The sequence below is a fragment of the Phoca vitulina genome, unplaced genomic scaffold (assembly GCF_004348235.1).
Source record: "Phoca vitulina isolate PV1807 unplaced genomic scaffold, GSC_HSeal_1.0 scaffold709, whole genome shotgun sequence".
Taxonomy (NCBI): Eukaryota; Metazoa; Chordata; class Mammalia; order Carnivora; family Phocidae; genus Phoca; species Phoca vitulina.
In genome coordinates, this window is record NW_022590396.1 from 3,344 (window position 1) to 15,154 (window position 11,811).

The following is an 11,811-nucleotide window of genomic DNA, read 5'->3' on the forward strand; positions in this document are numbered from 1 at the left end:
TTATTTGAGAGAGAGAATGAGATGAGAGAGAGATCATGAGGGTCAGAGGGTGAAGCAGACTCCCTGCTGAGCAGGGAGCCTGATGCGGGACTCGATCCCGGGATTCCAGGATCATGACCTGAGCTGAAGGCAGTTGCTCAACCAACTGAGCCACCCAGGCACCCCTGTTGCTAACTTTCAATCTAGAATAAACTACTACAAGCAGAACACAAAGAAGACATTTAGAGGGAACAGCAAGGACGTTTGGAGATTCTTGATTTATTAGTTGCAGGAAGTAAGATTCTAGTGCACAGAGGGACCAGACTAGTCTAAAATGCTGCTGTCAGCCCAGAGAAACAGTAGGGCAATCCCAGAGTTCTGCTGGGAGGGTGGAGACAGCTGCCTCTTGCTAGTCTACTTAGAGAGGGCAAAACCCATCCTGCTATTCCCAATGTCGTAGACAGTGTAATATTCCTTGAGGAAAACATCTCCCAGAATCCACAGGGGCTGCCCAGTGGGGGAGGGCAAGTAAGTGGCCTCAATCCCAAGCGTGCAGTAGCCATCATTCTGCAGACAAAGAACATCAGGATATAACCAAGTGCATGGAGAGGCCTTTCCCTACCGGAACTTCCCACCCTATATTCCTTGACACCTCTGGGGTCTCTGGCTTCTTGTTCACCCTCAACCCTGCCACTAGTGACTCCCCATAGGTGCTCAGATGTGAGCTGGGACACAGAACAGCTGCTTGTGCCCATCCAATCCCATTTTCCTGGAGCCTGGAGTGCATACTTACGTTGAAGACATAGGCAGAGGGAGGCAGAGGTAATGGGGTCCCACTGATGACAAAGGTCATGGTGGGCATGCTCTGTATGGAGTTGCAGTTGACCACATACTGAGAGAGAAGAGAAGCAGAGCTGTAGAGTGCCAGGGGACTGGGGGCCCAGACAAGGGGCCCGAGTCCCCCATTCCCCATGAGACTCTCTTCCTGACCTTCCAGCAGAGGTTGGTTGAGAGCATGGAAGGCAAAGCCTGATTCCCAGGCAAACACTGACAAGATGCTTTTGCTTTCCTGGGCCTCCTTGGACACATCTCAGCTCTGAGATTTTGATTGTATTGATATGACCACAAGGAGTTAGGCTCATTCCAGAACACAGATTTCTACTGCCAGAAAGTACCACTTACAGAGAAGAAGCATGGGCACATCCTGTGTGAAGCATGTTCTCACATAAGTGTGCACCTATCCACGTACTCATCACAAACACACACACACACACACCCTGAGGGACCAAGATTTAGTCTGACTAAACTAGACTCTTGCATGCAGGAGGAGCAAACTACAGAAGTGGGTATAGGGGAACAGGGGTGGGCACAGGAGGCTGCTCAGAGTAAAAGCCAAAGGAGTATTCCTAGGGAAGAAAGAAACCCAAGTGGAATGGAGAAATGCAATATGCCTGGCTCTGTTCATAGAGTCAAATGACAGTGCCACACCAAGGTGAGATGTGTTCCGAGGGCCTGCAATGGAACAGCCACCCCTCCTGACAGTCATTCAGCCCATACTCACAGTTGGAGTTGGTGTTATTCCCTCCCCTTATGCCTCCTTGCATTGAGGGTTCATGCCTGAAAGGCCATGATGTGTCCCCACATGTTCTGTTCCACCAGGAGCTCAGTTCTCCACCAATCCCTCCTCTTGTCTCTCATGAACTCATTGCACTCAGGCTCCTATGCTGAGGCTGCCTGGATGTGCAGAGGAACCCTGGCTTCTGGTTACTCACATCACCATTCTGATCTTGTTGGGCTCCTGTTGCCTTCACAAAGGAGTCCAAGTACTGCTGGGGAACAGTCAGTGGGAAGGTTCCCGTATCCACGATCCCCTGGCAGCCCTGGGAGCACAAGCCAGTGGCCTGGTTACCAATAAGAAACCTGAGGGGAACACCAATACAAAGAGAGTCAGGCATTTCTAGGGGTAGCTGGGTGGCGCAGTCAGTTGAGCGTCTGACTCTTGGTTTTAGTTTGAGTCATGATCTCAGGGTTGTGAGATGGAGCCCTGCATTGGGCTCTATGCTCAGCTCGGAGTCTGCTCAGGACTCTCTCTCCTTCTGACCCTTCCCCCGCTCTCTCTCTCCCCCTCTCTCTTTCAAATAAATAAATAAATAAATCTTTAAAAAAGAGAGAGAGAGAGAGTCAGACATTTCTGCCATAAATAAGTGCCACATCCTCCCTAATCTCCTAACCCTGTGGCTCTGAAAATATGAGTCTTCCAAAAAGCCAGGCCATACCTTGACACTGCAATCCATGTAATAAATCTGTGTCTTTGGGACCATTGGAATAATATCCTCAGTCTTGCTCTGGTAACTACTCCAGCTCTGACTGAGCTCTGTGGGGAGTAGGGACTGTGTCTTATCCTCTTTAATCTGCCTATATGAGGCCCAACACATAGTGCCAAACATAGCTAAAGTTGGTAATCAAATCATAAATACACATTGGGCACCTACTATGTACAAGACACTCTTAGAAGAATTATGGTGATATGAAGAGGACTAACTTATATTCGCTGTTTTTAAAGAGCATGTTCTAATGGACATGAGACAACACCATACATTAAGCCACAACACCATAAGGCAATAGCTGGTGATCTCCATAATGTAGTCCTATGTGATTCAGTCCCTGATCCCTCATCCAGCTTTTTCGGCTGCTCTACTCTTCCTCTTCAGTCCATTTATATTTTGGGTACTGTTGGTGAATCAAGGTACTTGGATGTAATGGTGAACAAGACAGACACCACAAACTTAACAGAAACATGTAAATGGTGTTTAATTGTAGCCCTGGTGAGTGCCATGAAAGAAATTCAAGAGGCCAGAGAGGAGGGGACTTGATCTACTCCGGCCGTGAGAAGCAGTTGGGTCAGACAAGGATTATTCTGAGAAGAGATGCTTAAGGGGTGAGTGCAATTGGTCCAAGTGAAAAGACCCCTCTACTCCAGGCACAAAAAACTGCTTGTCAGACATCAACTGCTTACCTCTCTACTCATGCACATTGGGGTGATTCCACTGTGTCTACCCACAGATGAAGAGAGACATGTTGGGACACAAGCCAGTAATACTATGGGACTGAAAGAGAGACTGGGTCCCTGAGAGGTCTTTTGGGGGGAGGTAGGAATTTATCTGGTCTCCAAAGGATGTGCACAGCACATGAGGGGCTTCAGGTGATATAGTCAAAAGAGAGGAAGCAAAGAAGTCATGGCAAAGGTGCAAGGACATGGTGAAGTCTGTGCTGCACGTCAGGAAGTGGTGGGAAGGCTGTAGCGATAGGTAGTGCCCAGCTGTTGTATGGTCTTGAGCAAAGGCCAAAGAAGTGTATCTTTAAATGGAGGTGATGGAAATTTCCTGAAGGGTTGGAGTGTAGAAGTAACCGATTCATGGTACTAAGCTCTGGGAACAGATATGCTTGGGCTCAAATTTTGAAATTTGTGACATGTGTGACTTTGGATAAGTTACTGAACCTCTGAGGCTGATTCCTTTATCTACACAATGAAATAAACTACTGACCACCTCATAGTGCTGTAGTGGAATATGCATGCAATAATATATACAAAATATTTAGCACAGTCCTTACCAAGTCCTTCATCAGTAAAAGTAACAGCTATCATTGATGTTTCTGATGTGCCAGAGACTGTGCTACTTGGGATAATGAAGCTCCCAGGAACAAAGACATGGATTCACAGAAGCCTAGGAATGACCAACCTGCTGACATGACAAGTTTCAGTGACCAAGTCAAAAAGTTTAGTCAAGAGCTAGATGCCAGAGTCTACTGAGCTCCAGGAACAATCAGCCTGAGGGTTTGCTGATTCTTTCAGAAGTGTGTGCCAGTGCAAGAACAGGAAATATTGTCACACTGGAGAACATCCTAGGGGTGTCCATAATCCATAGGAAATTTCCCCTGTACTTACTCATCGATGGCAATCTGCCAGTACATTTCCCGGGTGACAGGAGTCCAGACGATCTCACCAAAATAAAATTGGGAGTCCACACCTCCCAGGATGAGCTCCCCACCATACTGATAGGTTGGTTGGCTATGGAGAAAAGGAGAAGAGCATGAGTTCCCACAATACACATGATCAGGCAGCTCCTTCCTCCCCTCTCACCATCCCTCTCTTTCAGACACAGAGGAACCACAGGACGAGGGGTCTTGTCCTCTGACCTGCTCTTCAGACTCCACCAGGCTCAAGGCACAAGGGAGAGAAGCCTCCTCAGAGGAACACCCAGAGTATCAGAGAACTGGAAATATAAATTATGCCCATAAAAGAGGAGACAGAATTGGAAACCAGGCCCCTGAAATCAAAACAAAACATCCCAGGGAAACCCTTCTGGGGCAAAGTGAGAACAAGAAGAAACACCTCCCAGAGTGTTTGGAATTGGGACCTGACAGAGAGAGATCTCCTGTGTGCAGTGAAGGGGATGCTCCTGTCATGTTCGAGTTGGTAACTAGACAGTGTTAAGGGGATCCAGGCCTCCTCTGTTCCCTACTCTGGGCCTGCCAGTCATTGAAGAAAGACATTTGGCCTCAGGTTCCCTGAGGATCATGTAATTAGGAAAAAGAATCTGTAAGTAAAGTTTGCCATGAAAGCTCAAAGCCAGTAGAGTAAGAAAAGTACTGGATTTGTGACCAAGATATTTGTGTTTGAGTCATGGCTTCACACCTACCAGACCTTGCTCAATATTGACCACCTGTCTGAGCCTGCATTGCCTCAGTGGAAAAATGGGGCTAATGACAAGATTTTTGAGATGTCATGTGAAGTAATAACTATAAGAACTCTTTGTAGAGCCAAATATGTTATTACAAATATCATTTATTAGAATTCTCTTTATTATAAATCTGATTTTACTATATTAGTAAGTAATCATGTGGCTTGTTCTAAAGCCCTACAGCTATGCAAATCTAATACAACAATGTCCACATTTACTAACTAAATCTTGAGGGACTGTAGTTCATTTTTAAGGAAAGAGTCATCTTATGGCTTTGGCCTAAATTAAAAATTCTTCTAGTACAGGGGCTCCTGGGTGGCTCAGTGGGTTGGGTGTCTATCTTTGGTTCAAGTCATGATCCCAGGGTTCTGGAATCCAGCCCCACATCGGGCTTCCCTGCTCAGTGGGGAGTCTGTTTCTCCCTCTCCCTCTGCCCCTCCTCCCTGCTCATACCCTCTCTGTGTCTCTCTCTCTCTCTCTCTCAAATAAATAAATAAAATCTTAAAAAAAAAAACTCCTCTAGTACATTAAAATAAAGTTTCCACAAAAATGTAATTATGAATTTTCAGAAATGCATGAAATGCATATAGCCGGTTATACTCATTGTGTCAAGATATGTTAAAAACTTGGCCTTGTCTGATGTTGGCTAGCTGAAAGCTCCCACAGCCTCATTTGCTGAGACCTACCCAGGGCAAGGGTGCTCACCGAGAGAAGTAGAAACTGAAAATGGGCTGGGTGAGCTGGCCTTGCTGCACCATGCTCTGCATGACTGTTTGGGCATTCCCCACTGCCAGGTTGGGGTAGGCCATTCCCAGAATACCATCAAAGTTTGCATAATAGAAGGGGTTGCTGGGCTCATTCTCACTCAGACCAAATAGCTGGTTATTGATGACGATGTTCTGAACCTGGGACAAGCAGAGAAAAAAGATCAACAGTTCAGGTGGATAAAGCCTTCCCAGACCTAGGTGCCCAGAGAATGGAATCTAGACCCTTTTTTGGGGAGAGGAAGTTGGCTTCTTTCATGCTTAGCTCAATCATGGGTGGGGTATGGAAGATGAAGGGACAACAGCATCACCCAACCACGTATGTCTTGGAAAGAAGAGTGTAGGTGTTGGGGAAGCAGAGGCTGTTGTGTTCTGGAGTTAAGAGTTTCCACTTCCATGGACAGTGAAAGGACAGTGGCTGGTTTTATATTGAACAATCCATGTGCACAAATGACATAGGAATTGTGGGTGTTTGATGTAAAAGGAAAGAAAATAGTGAAAGGAAGGTCTTCAAATACCTAGAGTAAAGTCGTGTGCAGGAGGAAGCAGATGTGCTCCATGTGGCCGCAGAGGGCAGTAAGACCAGGGAGCAAAGTCACAGGGAGGCACAATGTAAAGAGCTCCCTGCAGTCAGGACTGCTGTGGGAGCAAGTCCTGTCTTGGGAGAAAGGTTTAATTAGATGGCCTTCGGTGTCTTTTCCAACCATCAGCTTCTGGGCATTCGTGCCTACCTAGTAATCATGGGTCTCTCTGACAGCTTTAGGCTCTAAAAAAGGGGAGCCAAAGAGCAGACCCACAGAAGGATGAGAACAGCACTTACATTAACAGTGTCATATCCCAGGAGCACAGTCAGGCTGCCACTTCCATAATACAGTGTATAGGTTTGCCCATTGTTTCTGTAGGTAGAGGAACTGCTGGGGTTGAACCTGTTGTGATTGACTGTGCAAGGATAGAATGGAAAGTTAATGTCAACACATTTTCCAAAATACTTGGAGGACACTTATCCTTGATGGCCTGAGACTGTCAGACCAAGCCTGGGATTGGGCCTCAGCCTCAGATCCTTTGTGCTGAAGACAATCTGTAGCCCCAGAAAAGTCTGTCCCCTTGGGAAACAGATGTTGCCCCTTCCTTCCATTTCCTGAGGAATGGCTCAACTCAGAGTGACAGGAATTGGGGCCCACAGGAGAAAGCTGAGGAAAGGGAACAATGTAGAAAAGAGCAGAAGCCTTGGTCTATTTCTGCTGTCTCTCTCCAGAACTGTAGCACTTGTGAAATGTAGACCAAGGGCAAGATTTCCAGATGGTCTGAATTTAAGGAGGATGAGATCATGGGTATGCACCAAGAACTCTGGACTTGGATGCTGAGATTGTGCTCAATCCTGACTCTGCCCTGCCCTCTGCTACTATCCATGGGTGGGTGGTGATGGTGGTATACTCACAGCAGGCCTGGCTTTGGCAGTAGGTAGAGGGCACCCACAGGCTGGAGGAGCCTGTGTCAAAGAGGACCAGGAAATTTTGTGGCGGTGTCCCAATGCTGATCTCTCCAAAGTAGTAGGACTGCAAAGAAAAGTTTGTCACTCTCATTTAGTAGCCAAGCCTTGTCCTAAGGATGGGGAAGACAGTGACTCACTAGAAACCACATTTGGACAAATTATATTTTTCTCTTTCCAGAAGTTCTCCTTCACATCTAGAGCCAGATCCCCTCGATATTGCCCATTTTTGTCCCTAATTGCAAGACTTTGACTAGGTGAGAATTGGTCTGGCAAGCCAGTCTCTTCTTCCAAAGCATTTTCCACTTTGTATCGGGTGATAACACCATGGATTTACCATTCTATGCCAGAACATGCAAACTTGGAAAAGCAATCACCTTTTCTCCATTCCCAGCGCCCAAACCCCTCCCCACATCACACACACACACAAACACACACACACACACACACACATAAACACACACACACACACATCCTTCTTTTTCTTCCAGTGTTAGATATTTCCCCACCATTCCCCTCCCTCTGGTCACACAGTAGCTAAGGTGCTAGGAAGTCCATAGGAAGGTGAGACTTTGGTTTAGTAATGAGAAGTAGCATGGAAAGCAAGAAGAGAACTTCACTGAGACACAGTTTAAGTTCTAACTGAATTCGGGCCAGTCATGTCACTTACCTGCCTCTCCTTCCACCATCTATAGAAAGTGGAAGTCAAAATAGGACATCCCTAGGGTGGCTTCTAGATCTGACACTCATGTAACATCTCACTAAGGACAGTCCATAGGACACCAGTGTGTTGAGATGCCCTGAGCAGACACTGCAGCCTCAAGAACACTCAAATACTTGCTCTGAGTACCAGTGTATGTTTCCAAACGGGGAGATCTTTGTCATCTGGAGCCACTGGAGATTTTGCCTGGCAGCTTGGCATGTGCTTTCCTTCTTTCCCCTGCAGCCCATCACTGGGACTTCCTTTGGCTCTCTCAACTGACTTGAATATGGTCACTGTGGATCTCTTAACCACATAAATGGAGCTTCAGAGAATGAGCCAGTAATGAGAAGAAGGAAGGAAAGGGAATACAATAGTGTTAAGTGGTACCAACTCATCACTTATCCAGAGACTTTCCATAGGAAGGTGAGACTTAGGTTTAGTAAAAAGTCCAAAATCAGAGCTGATGAGAGGTCTAAGTAAGTATCCAAGAATGGTTATTAGCCAAGGGTTATGGATACCACCTCCCCTTTCACTTACATCCAGGTAGTTGGTGAAGGGTTCATAAGCAACAGCATCATTATTGTAAAGATACTTGGCGGCTGGATCAACCTTTGGGTGGTTCTTCAGGAATGTCTCTAGTACACCCCGCTCTTCCATCACCTGGCGGATGGACTTGCCTTTCTTCAGAATGATTCTGCAGAGATTAGGGCAAACAAAAGGAGTGAGCTTCACCTTCCCCATTAAAGAAATCACTTCAATGATCTGATCTGGCGTTTTTAAACCTACTTCTACTCAAGAAGAGCCTCTTATAAGAAATCCTTCTGGATTTTAGCAAGTTCTGCAGTCACTTCAGCATTTCCAGCCTGAAAATCCACTATAACATATATTTGGGGTTTCCTGCTTACATACACTCTTTCCACAGAATAAATACCTGTTCCTTCCCAGTCCCTCCTCTAAGCTTTATAGATACTGTACATCCTTCCTTCTTGGCTAACAAAACACCAACCCACCTTTACTAACACACACACACATACACACAGCATCATCATCATCATAATCATCCATTTCAAGTCTAGGGTCCCTGTGGTTTTTGGGTTCATGTACCAAGACACAATCTGCCTGCCTTTCCATGAGATCTGCAGGGGAAGGCCTTTGCTCTACCCTAGCTTGTGATGCTCCCTTAGGGCTGAAATTCACAGTGAGACTGAATCCCCATACACACCTTTCCACACCCTCTGAGAGGTGTAGACAAATCAAGACCAAGACCAGGATCTTCATGGCGCTGATTTTAGTGGCCCACAGACATACCAGGACACAGTGGCACACCCAAGGGTTGGGACACACAGAGCGAGATTGGGTCTCTCTTTTATACCCCGATCTCCCTGAACTTTTCACCTGTAGGCACGTGGGCTTCTTAGCCTTGAACCAACTTGTGCCCCTACATATCCATGGATTCTGTTTGTTTTTCCTCCTGGCAAGAATTATGGCCTTTAATATCCACTCTGCAGTCAATTTAAAAAGTGATTAGTGGCTTTGCTGATGGAATCCAAAGATTAGGATGTGATAACAAATGTGAAATTCACTGGGGACAAAGGATCCTGGTGCCCACATCTACTGGGAAATGGGTGCTGGCAACTTCTGCCAGAACAATGGAACAATTTGTTCTTTGGCTCCAAAGTCCATGTGCTTTTTGGAGATTTACAGTAGACTCTCCACTTCTTCTTCCCCTTTTCCTTCCTGTTCCTCTCACCAGACCCATCTATAGTCTTCTGATGTGATTCTCATAGTCCATGACACTCTGATCTTTATTTTCAATTTCTTAGTTCACAATTAGCCAACATTTATGGAATGTCTACTCTGTGCTCACTTCTGCACTAAGCTCTGGGAGTACAAAGAAAATTCAGAAATGGTCCTTGTATGCACAGTCAGCATCCTGCCTAATGACTGACATATAATCTAATTATGAGATGATGTGATCACTCTAGCGTCCAAATGTGTGTTGAATGAATAAGAATGATTAAGAACAGTATTGGGTCGTCTGGGTGGCTCAGTTGGTTAAGCATCTGCCTTTGGCTCAGATTTTTACCCCACGGTCCTGGGATTGAGCCCTGAGTCAGGCTCCCTGCTCAGCAGGGAGTCTGCTTCTCTCTCTCTCCCCCTGCCCCACCCAACCCGGATCGTGTGCTCTCTCTCTCTCTCTCTCGCTCTGCTCTCTCTCTCAAATAAATAAATAAAATCTTTTTTAAAAAAGAACAGTATTAATAAAGCAAGCAGAAGCAAGAAGTGATAGCTCCTGGGGGGATGGAAAGGCCTTCAGAGAAGAGGTAATTTGAGTTAGGATCTTCCTGGTTGGTAGATGAGAAAGTAAGGAAAGTGGGAAAAGCCACTGGAGGCAGAAGCAAAGCCTGAGCAATGGCACCCAGAAGTGCAGTTTGTGTCATGAAGTCAGAGAACACTGTGACCAGTGTGGCCACAAGAGCACTTCTCAACATGGCTCCTCACAAGCCAAGACCCACCCAAAGGACCTGCACTGGGTCTGCACAGTCCTTATCATGCCAATTGGCTCTGGAAATTATTTTCTCCTTAGGATTCTGTTGCAATGGAAAGGACTGTAATGCTAAAACAGCAATACTCTTGATTCTACAAAACTATATTAAAACAGCATGGATTCAGTATCCACAGTATTTTAACTTCTATTCCATCAAACTATTTATTATTAAGCCTCATACTAATGGAGCACACTGTGGAGCATCTGGATCAAGCTCCTGGAGCACAGTATTAAGTGTCTACACTGGCGTGACTGGATGGTGAGGTGGACCTCATAAGCCATGCTAAGTACCATGGACTTTATTCCTTAAGCAGTAAGGAGCCATTAATTTGTTTTAATCAAGGAAATGACACACTTAATGCCTTCTATAGACCCTTTACTAGTTTCTAGATTGGAACCTTCTAGAAGCATGTGATGAAAGAGGCCAGCTTACAAAATGATTCCCTAGGTAAAGTTGTAGCGGGCATGAGAGAAGTTACTGGAACTTTGTCATGAATGTACCTTGAAGCCTTTGAGCTATGCACAAACCCAAAGAGTTTCCAATTTCATATGCATGATTTAATGTTTCTTTAGAAACATTTCTTTAAGAAAGAAATTGTTAGAGGGAAACTGGAAGATCTATAGAAGATCTAACTACAACTCTCACTTATCGACCTTGGACCAGGCACATATTTCATTTAACCATCGTAACAACCTTAGAAGCTGATTTAACTTCCCCGTGATCACATAGTTAATCAAAGGCAGAGCTGGGACTTCAAGTCCTGTTTGCCTGAACTCAACCTGTGTCTCAGCACAGCCTCCTCCTCTAAGCCTGGGGTGTTCACGCTCTCTCTGCCTCAGTGTGCACAAAAGTATCAGCTTTAACGGTAATGACAGAGATTTATATGTGATTTGATTTTCTGTAGAAAGGGATTCTAATGGCTTTTCTTCCACTCTTCTAGTTGTCTGCCAGAAAATGTAACCCTGTATGCTGCTGCCTCCTGGTGGCAACATTCCTAACTTCACAGAAACAGGGTTTTGGAACCTTTTATGGGACTCAAGAAAAGTCAATGAGAAAGTGACAAAAGCTCCTAACATCGTGTCCACAGCTCACTTTCCTGTGTGGAAACAACTGGTGTCTGCTCATCAGTCATGTCCTTGAGGCTGTGTCCTGCCTCCTTGTCCACCCCCCTCCAACCTGTCATCTATTCCAAGGACTTGTCCATCACACATCTGTGCCTCTGACCTCTTGTCAATCCCTTAACACGGCAGGCTCTCTTACTGCGCTTACCAAGTTGTCTTTGCAGCAAGACATTAGTACCTAAGCTCTCTGAGTCTGCTTCCTCAGCATGAGATGACATGTCTGTGAAGCACTCGTTTTTATCAGAAATAAACAACCACTCGTTTTTATCAGAAATAAATCATTTGACTACTTGTCTTTTCTCTCCCACTAGCGTTTAAAGTCTTGTAGACATCTGGGTCCTGAAATATCACCCACTGTGCTCAGCACAGTGCCTTCCACTCAGAATCATCACTCAGAATTATCCACTAGGAGAGGGGAGAAGGTAGCAAGATACAGAGGCTTCCATCCCCAGTTATTCAAGGGG

The 11,811-nt window shown here is 45.6% G+C and overlaps 1 protein-coding gene across 1 annotated transcript; it reads right to left on the reverse strand.

The window, feature by feature from the left end:
- Positions 1 to 242: 242 nt before the first annotated feature.
- Positions 243 to 8,985, reverse strand: LOC116629380 (pepsin B). The gene is made up of 9 exons (XM_032399674.1): positions 8,900 to 8,985; positions 8,215 to 8,371; positions 6,924 to 7,041; positions 6,306 to 6,424; positions 5,427 to 5,626; positions 3,926 to 4,048; positions 1,752 to 1,899; positions 773 to 871; positions 243 to 546 (listed from the first exon to the last, which is right to left on the reverse strand). Exons 1-9 carry the CDS (start codon positions 8,953 to 8,955, stop codon positions 394 to 396), a joined length of 1,173 nt encoding a protein of 390 aa, XP_032255565.1. The 5' UTR covers positions 8,956 to 8,985; the 3' UTR covers positions 243 to 393.
- Between the last annotated feature and the right edge of the window lie 2,826 nt (positions 8,986 to 11,811).

What these genes read in the sequence shown, in the direction of transcription:
- LOC116629380 (XM_032399674.1), bottom strand. Translation starts at nt 8,955, where the DNA reads ATGAAGATCCTGGTCTTGGTCTTGATTTGTCTACACCTCTCAGAGGGT. An exon ending in TGGCAGATTGCCATCGATGA is followed by an intron (nt 1,900 to 3,925) that starts GTAAGTACAGGG and finishes TGTTCCCCTCAG; the next exon opens with GTTTCTTATTGGTAACCAGG. An exon ending in CCTCTGCCTATGTCTTCAAC is followed by an intron (nt 547 to 772) that starts GTAAGTATGCAC and finishes CTTTGTCTGCAG; the next exon opens with AATGATGGCTACTGCACGCT.